We start from the raw sequence: 19280 nt of genomic DNA, 5'->3' as shown, positions 1-19280 counted from the left end.
AAAATAAATATATACCAGAACATTGTTTGAAGTGTGAATATTATTGTGATGTTTATTAGTGACCGATTTCATCAGCACATCCGGATAACATATGAGTGTTTTATGAAGTATTACAGTTAGAGCCCAGTTAGACAGACAGGCACACACACACACACACACACACACCATCATCATCATCATCATCTGTAATCATACCTGTTGAGACAGACTAATGATCACATATTTTATCTAAAGAGGGCCATTCAATTCCAGCGGACTCCTCTAGCTTAAGGAATAGACCTGTTTGGGTACACATGAATGATGCATTACAGCCTTCAAGACCTCGCCATGACCCCAGAGATTCTCACTCAAGGGGCTGCATATGTCAATTACCTTATCCATTACATTCATGAAAGTCAAGTGTATCCAATTTACAACTTGGTAGTACCATTCCAGATGTGACTAGCAACTGGCCACAGTACAAGACTGAAATACAGTATGATGCTGTTTTAAATTTTTAGCACAAACTGATTTAGACTGGCGGTTTTGCACAAATCAACTCTCACGTTAGAATAGCTATAGGCTACTGCCTGTCAAAGTAAAGTGGGAAAAGTGCAAAGCTGGACTAGCCTTAAGTGCTTCCTTTCATAGCAATAACATTCCAGTCTTACTAGACGTATAGCTTAATGTCATACTATTATATAAGACAATAAAGAAAAAAAAAAAACATAAAATACGTAATTCGTTTCAACATTTTAGATATACATTTTTCCAAATGTACCAATAAGTATTCTCATTTCAGCTGGATTCAGAGTAGTTTTGGTCAAAATGTACTTGGACAATCCGCCCACAGACTATCTACAGATGATCAGATTATCAACAAACTATCTGTTGACTACAATTTATGGTTAAGGTTAAGATTCGGAGTTGGATTTGGTTAAGGTGATGTTCCTCAATTATTCAACAATCGTTACATAGATTTGTTCATTCATTTTACATACTGAACTTGAATGTTAACAGATGATCTGTTAAGTCTCTGTGGGCAGACTATCCACGTGATGTGTTACCATACTGTTTCACTTGACCTTACAGAAGGCGACAGCTATTCATTCCAGCTTGTGACTGAAAGCTCACGTTTTTTCATTCAATTAATATTTTCTATTTTCCATCATTAGCCTTTACCATCATCTACTTACATACAGTGCAAATGGAATCATACAAATGATGCTCTAAAACCCAAATACCATTAATGCCAGCAATTGCTGAAATACCTTTAAAACATAGTGTTCTCCTTTCCAAAAGCATCTATTGTGTAACATATGAAAACAAACAATATTAAAATATACAAAACCCTCCTAAGATTTGGAATGATACTTAAAAATGTCAGTTTTGGTTCAGGTAAAAGAAAACAATAGCAGTTGATTTTGGGATATCTACATACAAATATATTCTCTGTTCCTGTTCCCATCCAACTCACCCAAAACATGAACACAAACCTCTGCATGCTTAGAAGCCTTGGTCTGAGCACAAACTGCACTCTTTTCAGAAAGCAAGCACTGAACACACACACAAGTTCAAAACAAACCTTCCTCTTAAGACTAGTTGCCTTGTAAAACTATTTGCTTTGGGTCCCTCAAATCACAAACAACTAACTGATTATTTTACATTATACGGGTGCAAATGACATATTCATGGTGATCGCATTGTACAAACATATGCTTTCAGTACAATATCAGTAAGAAGGGGACACCCACGTTATTGTCATAGGCAATGACACTACACCATACAAAAGAGTGGGAATGTATTCCTTGATAAGGATTATGTATCCGCACTGTGCTGATTGGAGTATGGTATGAGTGTGAGCTTTTTTTTTAATGAAGAAATGAAGGATACTCCGTCATAGCATGAAGTACTACTTTGTTATTTGTAAAATGCCAGAAATTTGATATATAGCCAGAGAGCAGGAGACCATATTTCCGGTCTACATCCCCTGTGTATCTAATAGACAAATCAATAAGTGCAGCATATTATTCCTATACCGATGGTCATGCACGCATTTGCTAAAAAACTAAAATATTTTCACACCCTGTCATGGTCTCCTTGAAAGACTCCTATGTGTCTTTCAAGTGCAGGAGATAATTCTGCACAGTGCAAATTGATCCAGTATTTTATCTTCCAGTAAATGAAGTGGACATAACTTAAAAAAGTGGTAGAGGACATTTTAGAATGCTAGTGTTTGACTAGAACACAGCTGCTTTCATTGTGGCTACGCAGTTAGCCTACATTGTCTAGACATTTACAGTACAATCAACTCCAACTGTAATACTTCTATCAATCAAAACAAGAGCCTACTTGCCATCAAGAGTCCTAAGCCCTATTACCTAGTAAGTTTGCTATCCACGGTTTTTGAAGCCGATTTACTTGCCTACGATGAGATTATAAATATTTCAGTGGATTCATTTTTAACCGTCTGAGGCTGTTACACTTTTAGTCATGCCAAGCCTATAAATTCATATTGTGAATAATCTTCAAAATTACAATACAGGATTACAACCTTAATGTTTTGCCTGTGGAATTGTTTTCTGAGTGTGGAAGAAGACCTTTTTTGGATATGACTGTCTCTAAAAAGAGAGCCTCATCAACAGCCCTCTAGAAGTGGTTACCTGTTTTAAAATAATTTTGTGTCCCTACATTGGAATGTCTCATTAGTTCACAGTCAGACCATTACCTGTGGTGCTGAGACCAGGAAAAATCAAAAGTACTCGTTTGAGTATGAGCAACCAAAAGATATCGAGTTAGAGAACTTCCAAGTGGTGGAATGAAAGAGAAAGAATGGAGAGAAAGAATGGAGAAATAGAGAAATAGAGAGAGAGAGAGAGAGAGAGAGAGAGAGAGAGAGAGAGAGATAGATATGAGGACGAGTTGTGACCCTTTTGCCGCCATCTCAGTATCGAGTGGAAAACCAGTCGCTGTCCGTCATCTGCACCAGCTCATTGACCACGTCCAGCAGGTTGCCGTTGTGTTTCTGCAGCAGCCGCTGGTTCAGCGGCCGGTCCCCAAAGCCCATCTCCACCAGCACGGCCATCATGGCGTCCTGCGTTGCGGCATCTTCAGGAGGCTGAAGCATGAGCAGAAACGCACCGGAAGAGTGTTAGTGAATACAGATATGTAGAGGTACACTGTGAGGTACAACATAATCTAGTCAAGCCATCTTGTTGCTTTGACTGGATTAGACTCATTGACAGTTAGCCAGGACTGAGGACACATTGACATAACTTAAATCAAAGCATACAAATGACAATGCTGACATAACTTCAAAGCAGTCAACGCAACTAGATGACATATCACAATGACAGATTGACATACGTTATGTTATGTTGTTTTGGGTTACTCTGAGTGAATCCTTTTTTTTTTTACTGAAGCAGAAGAGTTCAAGAACGTTTCAGATCATTTCATCCAAAATAGACTCATGTTAGGACAGCCCCATCTCAGTAAACAAAGCTTTTCTCACTGGGAGCCTGCTTGGATGAGCTTCATCATGAATGCAGGCTCGTTGTAATGAGCAGACTATTCTCATAGTCCTGACCGGACCCATGTTAAATGACAGGAACTGTATGGTGTAACTGTATGGTGCAACAGTCGTGCATACCAGACCACAAAACATCTATTTATAGTGAACATAATGACAGCAACCACCCTCGCATCATTTACACTAACCACTCTCTCTTCAGTCTCTTCACACGAACAAACATCTTCCGATTCTCTGACTGGTCTGTCTTTACAGGAGAAGGGTGGTCATTTGACAGGAGTGAATACAAATCTATCAAACTGAATTGTACTAGATTCAATTCTACTAAATTCATTTTTATATACAAAAAAAAAATTAAATAGTTTCATGGCGATTAACAGAGCCCAGGACTGGGGAGAAACTCCCTTGTAGCAGGAAGTCGTCTCTTTGGAGACTGGTCCGTTTGTGGAGCAGAGGAGAGAAGGGAGGAAGAGAGGGGACTCACTGGATCTGCGCCGTGCTGCCCGGTGAAGAGAGCCTTATAGGCGGACGCTGCCACAGAGAGAGCACCTTTCACCAGCCCCCCAGTAATGCCCTGGGAACTAAGAGGAGAGAGGAATAAAGGGAGAACAAATGAGGGGGAGAGAGACACTTCAAGACTTGGAGGAGACAAGGCAGGTACTAAATACTGCTGAGCTCTCCTGAATGACTGAATAATTGACTGAATAATTGACTGAATAGAATGTGGACAGGCACCTGAAATTCTTGATCTACATAAAATTACCAATTCCAATGATTCCAGGTTCCAATGATACCAAATATAGTATATACTTCCACCATCAACCCTAATTTGCTCAGACTACTGTTGGTATGTCATCATACCAAAATGATTGTTTCAATACTGATACCAAGTCAAGAATTTTGATAGTTAAAAAACCCAAAACATTGAATCAATAATATTGAATTTAGTGCGATGACACACACGAGGATAATAATGGATTATGTTACATGTTTCTACAGTATTTCACATATTTTGGAATTGATATAAAGTTTATATATTTTGTTAATAACTTATTGTATTTTATTATCTGCATAATTACTTATAGCTAAAGATATTTAGTAATTTGAATACTTATATTGATTTTTAAACTATTAGACTTAAAGGTTGTATCAGCGATGGCGGGGTAACGTCACTTCTGTTGATGTTCAAACAAAACAGAGAGCTAGCTCTCTACTCCCTCCCCCTTCCCTCCTGTGCAATTGAAACTCTCCTAAACGCGCATCTCGTCGGTTATTGGTTGGAACACTTTATTTTGCCTTTGAGTGGTTGGCAACACTTGTTGGTAGCAATTGTTTTTGTGTGCAGATCTCGGAGCCTAGGCTGCCTACAGAGACATTTTTTTGACGGCCTGCTTATGGGGCAGGCAGCTAGCGGATCTTTAGGAAAGATTAGATGAATGTGATCATTTATGTTTGGGCCTTTTTTGGGCCTGAAATCGCTGATACAACCTTTAATGTCATTACATTGGTGGTGTGTGTAGGTCTAATTGAGTGCTTTTCACTTTAAGAAGTACGTTACACAAACAGACTAGTTACGGAGTCCATCATCATACTGGAGAGAAGACATAACACTGGAATGAATGTGAATGGCTGAGAATCATATTTCGAGAACTATTCCAAGACGTGCACTAGGCCCACCTGAGGTCCTGTGTTTCAGAGTCTCTGGTCTTGGGGGTTGATGGGCTGCCTGGCTGAGTTTGGACCACATCAGAAACTAGAACAACACGACAGAACAGAAGAGGGTAGCAATCATTAATGGTGTTTTATTTTTTTTGCTTTGAGAAAACAAAATAGTCCGGCAGCCATGGAGTCAGACCTGGTTTTGTCGGTTAAAAGTTTTTTTTTTTGCAGAATCTTGTAGACTAGGGGTATCTCTTTAAGATTTAGGAGGGTGCCCAGTGATATCCCTTGGGCAATTTTGTATATTAACCCTTTCTTGTTCAATGTATTGAATACAAGGTGAGACACTACAGGTGAATAGGGCAAACAAATTAACTAGCAGATATCACTATGAAACTTCTCCAGTTGATTACTTACATTAATATGGAAAAAAAATGTATTACAAGTTATCTGAAATTTAATGTTTGAATATGCAAATTAGGCATAATATAATTAAATATGTGCTGATTTGCATAAGTTTAAAAAGAAAAAATCTGAACATTAGATGAAGCCGGGTTCAAAATTACTTTTTCATTGTGTTTACATATTAGATGAAAAGTATTTTACACAGGAAATTTGGATTACAAGTTTTCTGTAATTTAATGTTTAAATTTGGACAATTTAACCCTTTACTAAGTGAATTTCTATATTTCAGATAATGCCAATCTGGGAGCCATGGGGTCAGACCTGGTTTTGTGGGTTATTTATTTATTCATTTTTGCTTAGACTTGTTGACTTGGGGTGGCTCTTTAATATTTAGGAGGGAGCCCAGTGATATCCCTTGGGCAATATCCTATATTAACCATTAAAGCCCTATGTGCCGAAATCATGAAGAAAACAAAATAGGAAAAGCAAATAATCAACTCAAATAGAATGTACTAAAATACAGTTTGCAGTGTGATAGTTATTCAGACAATACTTCATGCATTCAAATTGGGAAAATATAACCCTTTTCTATGTCAAATAATGAATTTATAATTTCAGATATTGCCTGTAATAATTCTGAATATGTGCACTATTCGTCTAGTATTAGTTCTGATAATTGTCCAGTTCTGGCTCATCCTACCCTAAAACATGCAGAGAACATTGTGCAAGGCACCATTAACCTGGCAACTGCATCTGTTAGAGCTTCAAGGATTTTCACTCTTGCAGCCACATCTGATCATCTCCAAAATGTAGTTTGGTGCAAGTTTGACATTTTCTGGTAGACTGGTTGGGCTCAGTAACAAATCAATGAATCTTTCTTCAAATGTTTGTTTTGTTTCAGGCTCCAAATACTTCAATACTTAAAAATGAATATTCTCTTTTTGAATGACGAGTTTAGGCTCTGAGCATAGACTACTACTGTAATAAAGAATAAAAATAAATGTATATTTTATACATATTAGAACAGTAGAACAGACACCCTGTCAGCTAATAGAGGGCAGTTTAGGCAAGTCCTTCGACTCAGCCATATTGTAGCGCTTTTTGGGCACTTAACAGGCATCTATTTCGGCGTGCGCAAGACTTCATAACATCAACCTTGCTCCAGCAGTGAGATCACAACACATGATTGGCACGATGTATTCACAACACATGATTGGCACAATGTATTCACATGTTGACTTTTTTGCCGCGGAAGGGGCGGGATATGTGTAGACAACTGGCATATTGGCGTTACAAACTAACCCCATGCATTTCTATGGAGGATTTTTTGAGTGCTGTGACTCCTCATTAGAAAGTCTCTGGTAAACCTCCATCCACACCTAAGAGACGTGCTAGTGAGAGATGCTAGCATGTAGCACCCATGGATTAGTTTCCTCTCCCACTCTGAGAATGAAATCTGCACTTGAGAAGCACCTACATACACTAAACTTTCCAGTCTTATACCTAACTATATTTTGAAGGCTTCTACTGATGGGTGTGTTGATATATTATTCTTAGCCTTTTTATATGACATTTTATTCCTAAAAACATGGAAAAAAAATATTTTTTAAGGCTATTGGCAGTACTTTCTGATTTACGGAATAAATAAAAGAGATATCTAAAATTCCCTGTGTAAAGACTTTTCATCTAGTATGTCAACAAAATGAAAAAGTAATTTTGAACCTGGCTTCATCCAATGTTCTGATTTAGTTTTTTTTAGTTTATGCAAATCAGCACATATTTAATTGGATTATGCTTAATTTGCATATTTAAACTTTATATTACAGATAACTTGTAATACATTTTTTTTCCATATTAATGTAAGTAATCAACTGGGGAAGTTTCATAGTGATATCTGCTAGTTTATTTTTTTACCCTATTCACCTGTGGTGCCTCGCCTTATATTCAACACATTGGACAAGAAAGGCTTAATATCGAGAATTGCCCAAGGGATATCACCGGGCACCCTCTCTAATCTTATTGAGTTACCCCTTGACAACAAGAAACAGCACAAAAAAAAACTTTAACCAACAAAACCAGGTTCACCTAAATTATGGCATTTGGCTGCCGGACTAAAAGAGAGTGGTGTGTATGTGTGTGTGTGTGTGTGTTTTTAATGTGTGCTCTTACCGTTTTCTTGGTCTGTTGGCTGGTGGAGTTCACTCCCATCCAGAACCTCCCTCTGATCCTGATTCTCGGAGCTAAACACAAATATGAAGAACATTCCCTTAAAACAGCACAACTTAATCAGGGTTCTAAATTAACACCCGCCAACCCGCCAAATGCGGGTAAAAATTGATTTTGGCGGGTGTTAATAAAAACTTACTAGCCAGTTTGGCCGGTGATGCATGAGGCATTACATGCATGATACATAAGGCTCTGTTCTCCGTCATATATCCCACTGGCAGTACTTCCTACATTTCCCAAGCCGTAATGCTACGTGATGACGTTTCATATGCCCATTGGCTGCACGCAGTTTGCAGTTAAACCAGTGCGAGAGACTTTTACTGTCTATGATGGAAACGAACGGAGCATCTACCTTTACTGTCTATGGCATCTACCAGAAAACACAAGGAATTAGAAGGACGAACGGAGCCAGAGCAGGGAGCATAGACTGAAAGAGGAGGGAGTTAGCCAGTAAAGTAAAGTAAAAAGTACATAACACATGTACATAACACAAATATATAACATGTTACGGAATATTAACGCAATTAACGCATTGTGTTAACCTATTTCCTTTGTAGGGGGCTGATGTCATGTAACGGAGGCTGCAAAACCTGAAGCAGCTAGATTGTTTATTTTATTGTCTATGGAGTTAGTTGAAGATGGAGAGGAACTTGAGGAGCTTGTAGGCGAAAATCTTCAGTTTTAAAAAGTTGCCTGATCAGTGATCACCACCACCACACGAATCACGCACTGTGTGTATGGCATCGAAAGACAGAGGAAGGACCAACATTTAGCCAATAACTATCATAGTAGCTGTACTGCAAACTGTTGCAGCATGGCAGTGCTAAATGTGTTTGTTATTGTTATAAATATAATATTATAACAGTGTAATTGACTGTGTTGAATGGTTCCTGAGGACAGCAGTCTGCCCTTACCTGGTCGAGACTGAGGGCTGAGGTGCCGTCACGACTACTGGGGTGAGGGGGACCGCATCCAGTGTCTGTGAAGTGCACAGCATGTCGTTAGCATTGGCACCGACGCTGACGCTAACTCTGGTCCCAAGGCACGCGGCTGCAGCCTCCTCTGCCTCGCTGCGCTCCCCCTCGGGTGTGAGTCGTCCCACGTCCCCTTGACTCTCCAGGCTGTCTCCAGGCTGGGAGAGCGCCGAGCTGTACATGGACTCTCCTAGGGGACGGCTGGTGTCGAAGCAGTCCGGCAGAATGATGATGTAGTCCTCGGACGACGCTGAGGATGTCCGCGATCGTGACTCCTTGCCCTCCTCTGTATCTCGAAGCTCCTTTCCTCCCTCGACTTCTTCGTCATCTTTAGTCTTCCTCTTGGCATCCTCCTTCTCCCTCTGTCCGTCATGGCCAGTGTCGGAGATGCTCTCGATGTCGGACTCCTGGCCTTCAGCTGATCCTGAGCAAAACATAAGAGTGAAGTAGATTTAAAACACAGAAATCAAATGGCAAACCTGCAAATCTGAATGCTCTTGATCAGCTGTTCTTGATCAGTTAGTGACAATGAATCTAATTGACCAGCACATTCTAAACAAATAAAGCTACTAGTAAGTGCTGTTTTATTATCAGCCAAGAGTAGCTACCTACTACAAATTAAAAATTAATGAACTTGATTTACACACAGTCAATAGTTAAGAGTGTGTGTGTGTGTGTGTGTGTGTGTGTGTGTATGCCTCTACATATGGAGGCGTAGGTGTCACCTTTACCCTTAATGTGCATAATGGACTGGGATATTGGCTGCTGTTGTACACCTTTCTGTCAAATTTGGATTATGCCATGATAATCAGAGTGTGTTATTCACCTGCTGTGCGCTGCTCTATTTGCACGGTGGGGGGAGCACGGGGCACAACCACCATGGCCTCTGGAGCTTTCTGCACTTTCCTCTCGCCCAGGGAGGCCGAGCCCTGCACCGCCGGACGCACCACTAGGAGGAGCCACAGAGAACCAATAATACCAGGGAAGTTACAGGTGAACACTTCAAGCACCTCAAATGCACTTCCACAGGCATCCAGAGAGAGTGGGAAATTCATCTATGAACTGATGATAAACATCTTTCCCAAGCAAGTCAGACATACAGTATCACAAAACCACTCTCGATCTACTCTTCCAGATCGGATAAAAATGCTTCTGTAGTCTCCCTCATATTTTGTTTCATGAGAATAATAATAATAATAATAAAGAAACAATAAGTAATATTGGAGGCATTATTGATTATTTAGTTAACAAAAAGCAGCCTTTTCCACCAACAGAGAACCGGCTCCATTCTGGTTAACGCTTCAGATGCTGAATCATTTTTTTGACCAAAGAATTTAGAATTTTGACCAATATAAATTGGCTCAGAACCTGAAAAGTTGGTTATGAACTGGCAACAAACAATTGTTGTTTTCCCTGTGAACCACAGTGGGCGTGTCATTCTACTGTTCCCTTATGCATGCAACATCCTCTGTTGAAGACGCATCCTTGGTTCCATTCAAAACATGGAAATGTGGGCTGGTTCATTAGACAGCACAGAGGTTCAAAGAACTCTGAACGGAACGGTTTCAAGAACCAGTTCTCTGTTGGTGGTGAAACACCCAGGGAGGGGTTCCCCGTCCCCTCTGGTATGCATACGTTTGCTCGGGATGCTTGAGCAGAGGCGGCTACGGTCTGGGGCTTCCTCCAGAGTGAGTGACCGTATGACCGTCTCACAGACGAACTGCGGTCCGCTGATGTCGTCCTCCTCCTCGCCCTCCTCCTGGGCAGGAACCAGGTTCAGCTCGGGGGTCTGGGCCGTGTCTGCACACAGAGAGGCATGTGGTCGTGACGGGTTACTGAGCCGAAAACACATCTCTGTGCTTCTGTTCACTGCACTTTATATTCAGTCCCCATGAGGAACTCAAGCACTCTTGAGTGTTACTGGTCAAAGTTCAGAATCACATTCTTCCAATGTTCTTAGTATTATAAGACGTTAATAATGTTGTGAGAGATACAAACAAAAATGATTCTTCTATGATGCGAATGCCATTACTTAGTTCATGAAAACACTTAATAGATGAGCTGATGTTGCTGAGGTACCCCAGACATGATGTAGTGTGTCTGCACTATGCCTCTTGGCACCTTCTGAAGTTATCCTCCCCTTACCCAGAATGCTTTTCACTCCTTGAGCCTCTGCCTCTTCCTGGATGAGTGCCAGGGACTGTTTCTCTTGCAGAAGTCCCTCGTGAGGCAGGGGCGACATACAGGGGGTCATATCTGCAAAAGGATGATTGGGTAGATGAAGACAGATACCCTGTGGTCAGCTTGCGGTCATATACTAGGTCAATGATAACGATGACACATATGAGGCCATTAGTAGCAACTCTGATGAATAGAAACCCAAGCTGTGGGACCTGCCAGGCTTTTCACATGTGTCAGCAGCAGTACCTGCAGGGGTGTTGTTTGGCACACTCTCCAGTTCCTGGACTATATTTATATCCAGAAGTTCAAAAGACAGAAGGTCCTGCATTAAACCAAGAGACAAAAAATACAAAATGAAGAAGCTTATACATTTAAACTTGGCATTACAAAAAACAGATCATAACATGACAATGTGCGACAAACAACTGCATTATGTAATACGCCTGTATTTAGATATTACACATAAATGACCTAGGCAGCAAGGCACAGGCAAGGTCAGGTTCCTGTGTGTGTGTGTGTGTGTGTGTGTGTGTGTGTGTGTGTGTGTGTGTGTGTGTGTGCTACCTGAGCTGTGAGCAGGTCCACAGAGGGGATATAGAACTCCCGGTCAGAGTCCTGCTCCACGGACATAAGCACCCTGGGGACAGCGCTTTCTTTGTCTCCCTTGTCTGGAGAGTGGGCTGTTTTGCCCAGCTGTAAGGGACAGAGAGGTGGACAAGGCCTGACATTAGCAAACACATCATACGAAATGTGGTTTTTATTGGTCTCTTTATGAGTGTGCGGGGTGACCACGTGTAACAGCTCTGCTGTTGCTACTATAACCTAAGTCTGCTCTCATCAACCAAAAGCTTGGTGCTTTCTCTTCACCACATCTGCCTTCTGTTTATCTCTACCTGTGTAATGATGTGGCTATAGATCAGGGAATCACCTTCCAAATATCTTTAAACATTACTGCATCACACACAAAACCGAAGTGTTAATCTAACTAATGGATTTGGATGGTCTGCTAGAGACCATTCAGCTATTCTGTGCAAAATCCATACCGACATAATTGAGTGAGAAATTTAATTGGAATCTGTCCTAACATTCGATCAAAAATGAATTTCCTGCCTCATAGCATACAAACATTTCAAAACATAATCTCACAACTTCACATCAACAGCCCAAACGTAACTGCATGAGCCATCATGCCTGTAACAGCTACTGGACCAAAAACAAAAAACAAAAGCGCACTACACTGGTGAATTTTAAGGCATCGCTGGTTGCTGTGGAATCAAGGATCCAAAATAGCTGCCAATTTCCCCAAGCAGTTCCCATGGGAAAGGCGTCTCAAGTTCCTGGCAAGTCCTGTTTCTTTGGTGGCGTTCTGCTCACCTGTGGGGTGACGCAGGGGGACACGAGCAGGCCATCCACGGACACGGCGGCAGGGGCGTGAGGGTCCACCACGATGCTGCACCAGACTCGTGGGCCGAACTGCTCGCCGGCGTGCGCCAGGCGCCAGTGGGACGTGTAGGAGCCCTCCAGGGCGGGGGCGCACAGGGCAACGCTCACCACGCCCACCTGGCCCGGCTGGAGCGACGGCACCGGCACCTCACGCCAACGGTCCCCCGAGCCCACCGCCAGGTTCCCCCACATGAACTTCAACTGGAGGAGAGAAAGGAAGAGAGAGAAAGGAAGACAAAGGAAAGAAAGAAAGAAAGAAAGAAAGAAAGAAAGAAAGAAATAAAGAGAGAGAGAGAGAGAGAGAGAGAGAGAGAGAGCGTGAAGGGAAGAAGGAGAGGCATGGTCATACACCAATTTACAAACAAGTTTGCAGCCATCTGAGAATGGATGAAGAACAGATTGTGTGTGTGTGTGTGTGTGTGTGTGTGTGTGTGTGTGTGTGGGTGCATGTGTTGGCATTCTTCTTTGTTACCTTTGTATCAGAGTTCCAGCACACTCTGCCAGTATTCTTCATTTTCCAGTACTTGATGAACTTGGTGCCGGGGCGCAGACGGGTTCCATCTGGCAAATTCTCATCCAAGAACAGAGCCGTCATGGCCGGCACTGCCAGGGGACACGGACGCTTTGGCCGCCTGCATCCCCAGACAAAACACAGAAACAGGCTTTAACATATCAGCCGCCATCTCCCATTGAGCATCTGTAGAATCATGGAACAGTTCTACTATGATTATGAAATGATATATCAACTTGGTCATAGTTGTCAAACTCACCCACTACTGACAGTGAGGAGTACAAGCTATAGGTGTATGATTATTGATCTCAGTGTCAATGTCTCACAGTGGACTGGACAGATATGGTAAACAAGTTATATAATGTGGTTTCATGCAAACAGACAATCTGATTTCAGTCTGATTATACCCTTCACTCCAATTACAAAGAAATCTGAAAAGATAACCTGGAGTATTCCATTTCAATGTGATTAGATCTGTCATGATTTCGTGAAATGTATGATGCCTGATTGAAGGTGTGTCATTATTGCAATCATATTTTTACTAGTTCGCTTGGCATGTAAACTAAAATATTCCGTATTCTCAACCCATATCAACCCAATTGATCAGATTGTTCTGCACATGTAACCACAGTGACTGATGGTCCATTTCTCACTCGGGGCTGTTGACTTGGGTGGCTCTGGGCTGAAGCAGGACCGGGGAGGAGCTTCCGTCGCCGACGGCGCTCCACTGCAAGCCCCGCCTCTCCATCCTCAGCTGCTTGCGGATCTCCTTGACCTCAGCCTTGAGCTGCCGCTTCTCTGCCTTCAGTCGCTGCTTCTCCGCCTTGCGGAAGCTCCGATCCCCGCGCCGGTAAAACCTACACAGGACGGGAGCACAGAGTTGACATGCTGTGGATGGAGTGGCGGGGTTGGGCTGTTCAAAGAATCTTAGTCACTATGAGACGAATTTTCCCATGTGCGTAAGTAAAATAAAAAGTGCATAACTAAGCGCTTTTCAGCCTGCGCGAAATCTCCCCTCCACTTAAATCTGTCATTTAGGCGCAGTTACGGGAGTTACGCGTTTAGGGAGAAGCAAACCCAAAATCGGGCGTTTCTTATGTATACAACTCTTGCGCGCATTCTGCCACTGTCTTTTGCACATTTTCAGCTACGCGCTCCCGAGGGCTGTATTAAGGTTACTAAGCGCCACAACAAGGTGAAACAACATATTGCTTGATGCCGGCAGTAGGCCTAGTTCTAAATACATGTAGGTTACACAGAACGTTACAAATTAACATTACAGTATCAAATTTGGTGCTTATACCAAGGTGGTCAGTACCTGCTGTGGTCCGGAGCGGGGGAGCCGTGTTCTGGGATGGAGAGGGGCGTTCTGGCCCTGACGAGGCTGTGGCTGGGGTCGTGAGAGAAACTGCAGGGCTCACACAAGGTGCAGGACGTACACACACTGGGGACAGACAAAGCACAGGGCTCCAATGTCCAGAACACACAAACCCGGGGTCATGTACACAAACAAAACAAGACCCCCTTTCTGATAGACTGAGTCACCACTGCAGACAAAGTGTGAGTTTCTTTTTCCTGACTATAGAGAAGTTGGTTTCAGTTTTGCCATGTTTAACTGCCAATTAACCAGGCAAATAACATTAAAGGAGACACAAATGTAGCTATATGAAGTAGTCGGGTCTTTGTTGTAAAGATGTCTCTGTTAATTACCCTGAGAGATATGTATTCAAAAGCGCTCTTATGATATGACATTATTGTGATATCATCATGTAACTACACCATTTATTTTCTCTGCCTCCTTTTCACTTTTTAATTACTTCAATGATTTCCTGTCATCCTCCAACAATAGGTCTTTCTCTATTCTTTGTCTTCTCATGCCTTGGCAATGGTCTTTATAATTACTACTGTCAGCGTTCAGAGAGTTACTTAAATACACTCACAAACACTATTTAATTTAAGATGTCATTCTCTACACAGTGCCCACCTTCACCTAAATAAACAAAACTTTTAATTCAAAGATCATTCCAATACATCTGGTGTGTTGATCTTTTTACAGAAGAATTATAATTTAACCAGCTGCAGATGATGACTTATTTGTACAGAGCAATGCAAATATTTGGTTTAGAACAGGAAAGTGGGGTCAATATTTGTGGGGTCAATATTTATTATGTTCAGCACACCAGTCTGGCCTCACCTGCACTGGTAGCCTCCCCCGGCAGTCTGGCCCCGACAGCTGCTGCAGGCCGGAGCAGAGCTGGGAGCCCCTGGCAGCGTGGACGAGCTGACCTCGGGGACCTGAGCCTCCGCCCCCACTGGCTTATGGATGCAGCACTGGCCAGAGAATTCCCGACAGATCTTCTCCACCGCCTCCCGCACCACCTGGTCTTTGAACTGTGGCCGGACGGAAGGTGGAGATGAATGTGAATTAGTGATGGAACATGTGCTTTTTTTTCTATCAGTGTCGATTGTATGCATGGTTATTCACCTCGCATACAATCGAATTCACCACACATATATACTGTATATATACTATATATGACACAAGTGCAGAAGGCTGAGGGATCTCATAGGTTAAATTCTTAATGTATGGAAAACAATAAAATTGAACAACTTGCTTGATATATCCAAGTTTATTATGAGTTAATAAGCCAAAGCTCAAATATATGGGCAAACAAATTCTGTCTGACATGTCTGACTCAAGACTCTCTGACTCTCTCTGGGATTCCTTACCTTCTCCATGTAAGATGTGAACCACGCTGGTGGAGTCTTATCCTCCTCTTTGGTCCCCTTCAGCTCCTTCATGATGACCTGGAATACATCATACAGTGAATAACAAGAGACACACATCAGCCAAGATTAACGATTCACTACTTTATGATTCATTATGATAATGTATCAATTCCTTCCATTCAATGATCATGCTTTACAGGATATTGGTAATAATTACAGGATAATGTTACATGACACATTTGGAAAACTTCATGTCAACCATGTTGAAGTTACTTAAGCAATAAGCCCCGAGAGGCCGTAGGTTACACTGATTCTAAAACGCACTAGTAGAGTGCCTAAAACCCCCCTTAGCTTATCAGTGTAACCTACGGACTCGAGTGGGAAATTGCTTTTCTAAAACTGGCCAAGATTCATAAAGTAAAGGCACAGCAACTAGAAATATAACGAGTTATTCCTAGATAATCATTCTTCCGCCAAGAAATATATTTCCACTATCTGAATGGTTGCCAAGCAACGTCGAGAGACGCAGCTACTTTAACTTTTGTATCAATTTATGGTAGCGCAGTAATACAGAACGAAATGCGGTCAAGGTGTATGTTTATGCTGCATTTTACAACGGCATCAAACGCGATTCAGCCAATCAAAATCAAGGACCGATGGCCCCAGCTGTGGCGCAACTGGCTGGGGCACCTGCACTGTACGCCGGCGACCCGGGTTCGATTCCCGCCCCGTGGTCCTTTCCGGATCCCACCCCTGCTCTCTCTCCCATTCACTTCCTGTCACTCTCCACTGTCCTATAATTAAAGGCATAAAAAGCCCAAAAAAATATACTAAAAAAAATCAAGGACCGGAACTATCAGTTTTAGAATAATTTATAACCAGCCATTGCAATATTTTCATCCGATTTCAGAATCTCAAGAACAGCTTTAGATGTCAAAAATTGACATAATCCAGGTCTTAGAAAAGAGAGTGTCTGCACACCGGAGTAGCTTCCAACTTTTTCATTAAAAATAAAATAAAAACTTTGTCCTGCACCTGACCTAAAGAGAGGTGGGATGTGCACGCAACCACTCTACCAGAGTTCATAATCCGAGCCTTACCATGCCTTGCTCGGGCATGGCAGCCTGGACTTTGCGGCTGACCACCTGAGTGAGAGCTGGGCAGTGCTGCTGGGGAGGGCGGAAGCCCTTCTTGGGTTCGGTGGCGCTGCTGGGCTTGGAGGAGCCGGGGGCCGGGCCCCTTGCACCCGGACCCCTGGTCTCATACACGTTCATCTGCAGCCGGTTGCCTTGCCGAGCAGCACTCTGAAGAAGAGAAATAGTGGCAGTCAACAAGTGTAACTTATTGGGAGGGTTGTTATCTCAGCTACAACTTTGACATGTATGTCTGCCAGGAAAGTAATATATACAGTGAGTGCAGTACATGTTGTTAAGTATAGAATATGCAGTCACCTTCAGAGCTTCCTCATATTCCACTGAAAAGAGACAGTAATAATGTTTTAATCATTTATAAGTAATTTACTGCATTATATACAGTATGCTTATTATCATTCATAGGATATAAAGTTTAAAGTATGATAAAGTATATGTAAAAACTAAAAATACATGGGAACTCACATTGACTGTTTATGGAGACCTGGGAAGCAAACATAGGGTTATAATATATTGTTGTAGTGTAATCCTCACAGCTAAAGTAGTGATAGCATAGGCAGCAGTGATAAATCTGAATGCAAATCTCACCTCCTCATTGTCCTCATCATAGTATGTCACCTGCAGATTGCACAAGCCAAAGGACCTTTTCACCTGTTGGTCAGAACACTGTATTATTAATCTGCTCAAATGTTACATCGGAAAGTAAATATCAACAAATCTGCTCTGATCCAATCCATTCACACAATATGAATTAACATGGGTTTTCAAAGCTTTAAAAGAATAAAAGGTGACCCCTTCATCCCTAACAAAAAAACTTTGGGGGGATAGGCCTATGTAAAAAGACTAAACAGTCCCATTCACCCAACAGATTAAACAGTCCCATTCCAATTCAATTTGTAACATTTCTTCCCTATTTTCTCATATCTAGCCTAAACGTGAAATATAATGAAAACCTGAAAAATTTGTTGTTTTATAGTGTATCCCTGTTATTGTTCATTTTCTATTTCGTCATATATCTGCAAAGCAGATTGAGGTTTGAAAGTAAGCAACCATTTTTGTAGCAAAGAATACAGTAAATCAATGGACGTGGCCTCAATAAGAATGAACTCAGTGACTCACAGAGTGACGCAGTGTCTGAACATGCCAGGGAATTAGGAAGTATAAGATGATGCAAAGTATTACTGACTTCAACACAGGTCGATTTCTCCTTTGAGTGAAATTAAGACGATATTCTAATTAAAATGATGATGATGACTATGACTGATAATAGTAGCCTACCATTTACAGAGAGACTCTTGACCTTACATATATGAAGATAAGGCCCTTAAATAGTCTTGTTACAGCATCAGGTAGCCTAGGGAGGGGGATGCATCAGCAGCTAAAGTGTACCTGTTTAATTGTCACGGCCCAGCCATGAAACGTTGGTGTCTTTAGCTGGTTGGCTGAATGGAAATGCGTACCCAGTACGACCCATGCACTTATTATTCAGTTTGCTGAATGCAACTGATCCAAGTGGATGGGATGGCTGCCAAATACTGAATGGCAGTACGGCAGGTCTTCCGTACTGAAGTAAAATTATCCATATTGGGTTGAACAACTGTGTGTAGGTTGGGTTGGGGGTTGTCACTCTAATATCCACCTGCATTTTAAGTAGCATAGGCCTACAGCTGATACAGCACGAATCGGAAGAGCGGACATATTCGACAATAGGCTAGAACACGAGACAACCCGATTAAATATCCGTGGCCTTCGCTTCTATTTCGCGTTCATTAGTAAGCTAACACGTATGACCTCATTTTAAGAATCGAAACAGACAAATGACAGGGGAAACTTGACGAGCTTGCATGTGTGACTCTCTGCTGACTTCTGGGGTAGGCTAAGTAGGCTAAAATAGATGTCACAAAGCAATCTAGACGTGGACATTGAGATGACAGTAATAAAAACAGGACACAGGACGTGTTTCTCTTTCATATTCGACAATAACTGAACATAGGCATGCCCTCGAATTAGCCTGCATATAGGCCGCGCCAATGCCAAGGTGGAAGAGAGGTTTGGAGACACCACCATCTATTTCGGCTTACCATGGCCTCCATTGACTCCCAGCTCTTCGTTTCCGAGCCGGACAGAAGAAAATTCTTCGCATTTCCTCTGAAATTCACCTTCAGGTTGATGTAGAAGTCCATGGCTTCAGGTTACTAGACGTCACAGCATAGCATTGGTAAATAAAACGATGCCCCTAATACGTTATTTTGGAATATGGTGTCGTTTTGGTCCTTGAGACAGATTACTCAGGAATCGTCTTCTGTGTTTACAACGCCCGTATAAACACACCCACAACGTCATGTGACAGGAAAATAGACTGACGTAATAGGCTACGCTATGTGATTTAGCTCTCACAGACAGAACTGTCCCGCAACCGTCTAACAACTAAGAAAATAGTCCACCAATTAGGAGGACATTTAAGAGTGTCATAACTTGCATATGAAAATTGC

General features: G+C 42.0%; 1 protein-coding gene across 1 annotated transcript; it reads right to left on the bottom strand.

Annotated features, from left to right (window-relative positions):
- Nucleotides 1-34: 34 nt before the first annotated feature.
- nbr1b (NBR1 autophagy cargo receptor b) lies at nucleotides 35-19095 on the bottom strand. The gene is made up of 21 exons (XM_076265832.1): nucleotides 18870-19095; nucleotides 17377-17439; nucleotides 17254-17272; nucleotides 17089-17111; nucleotides 16738-16941; nucleotides 15638-15715; nucleotides 15102-15298; nucleotides 14226-14351; nucleotides 13561-13764; nucleotides 12869-13028; nucleotides 12328-12597; nucleotides 11518-11646; nucleotides 11200-11275; nucleotides 10918-11028; nucleotides 10408-10572; nucleotides 9599-9721; nucleotides 8713-9196; nucleotides 7742-7812; nucleotides 5186-5261; nucleotides 3993-4089; nucleotides 35-3097 (listed from the first exon to the last, which is right to left on the bottom strand). The coding sequence occupies exons 1-21, from the start codon at nucleotides 18969-18971 to the stop codon at nucleotides 2924-2926; spliced, it is 2952 nt and encodes a 983-aa protein (XP_076121947.1). The 5' UTR covers nucleotides 18972-19095; the 3' UTR covers nucleotides 35-2923.
- Nucleotides 19096-19280: the final 185 nt, after the last annotated feature.

Source organism: Alosa pseudoharengus, unplaced genomic scaffold (assembly GCF_046254945.1).
Source record: "Alosa pseudoharengus isolate Yale_2024_CS ecotype anadromous, Long Island Sound unplaced genomic scaffold, YU_APseudo_1.1 YU_APseudo_1.1_scf_4, whole genome shotgun sequence".
NCBI classification, from domain to species: domain Eukaryota; kingdom Metazoa; phylum Chordata; class Actinopteri; order Clupeiformes; family Clupeidae; genus Alosa; species Alosa pseudoharengus.
This window is presented reverse-complemented; position numbering and strand designations above follow the sequence as displayed.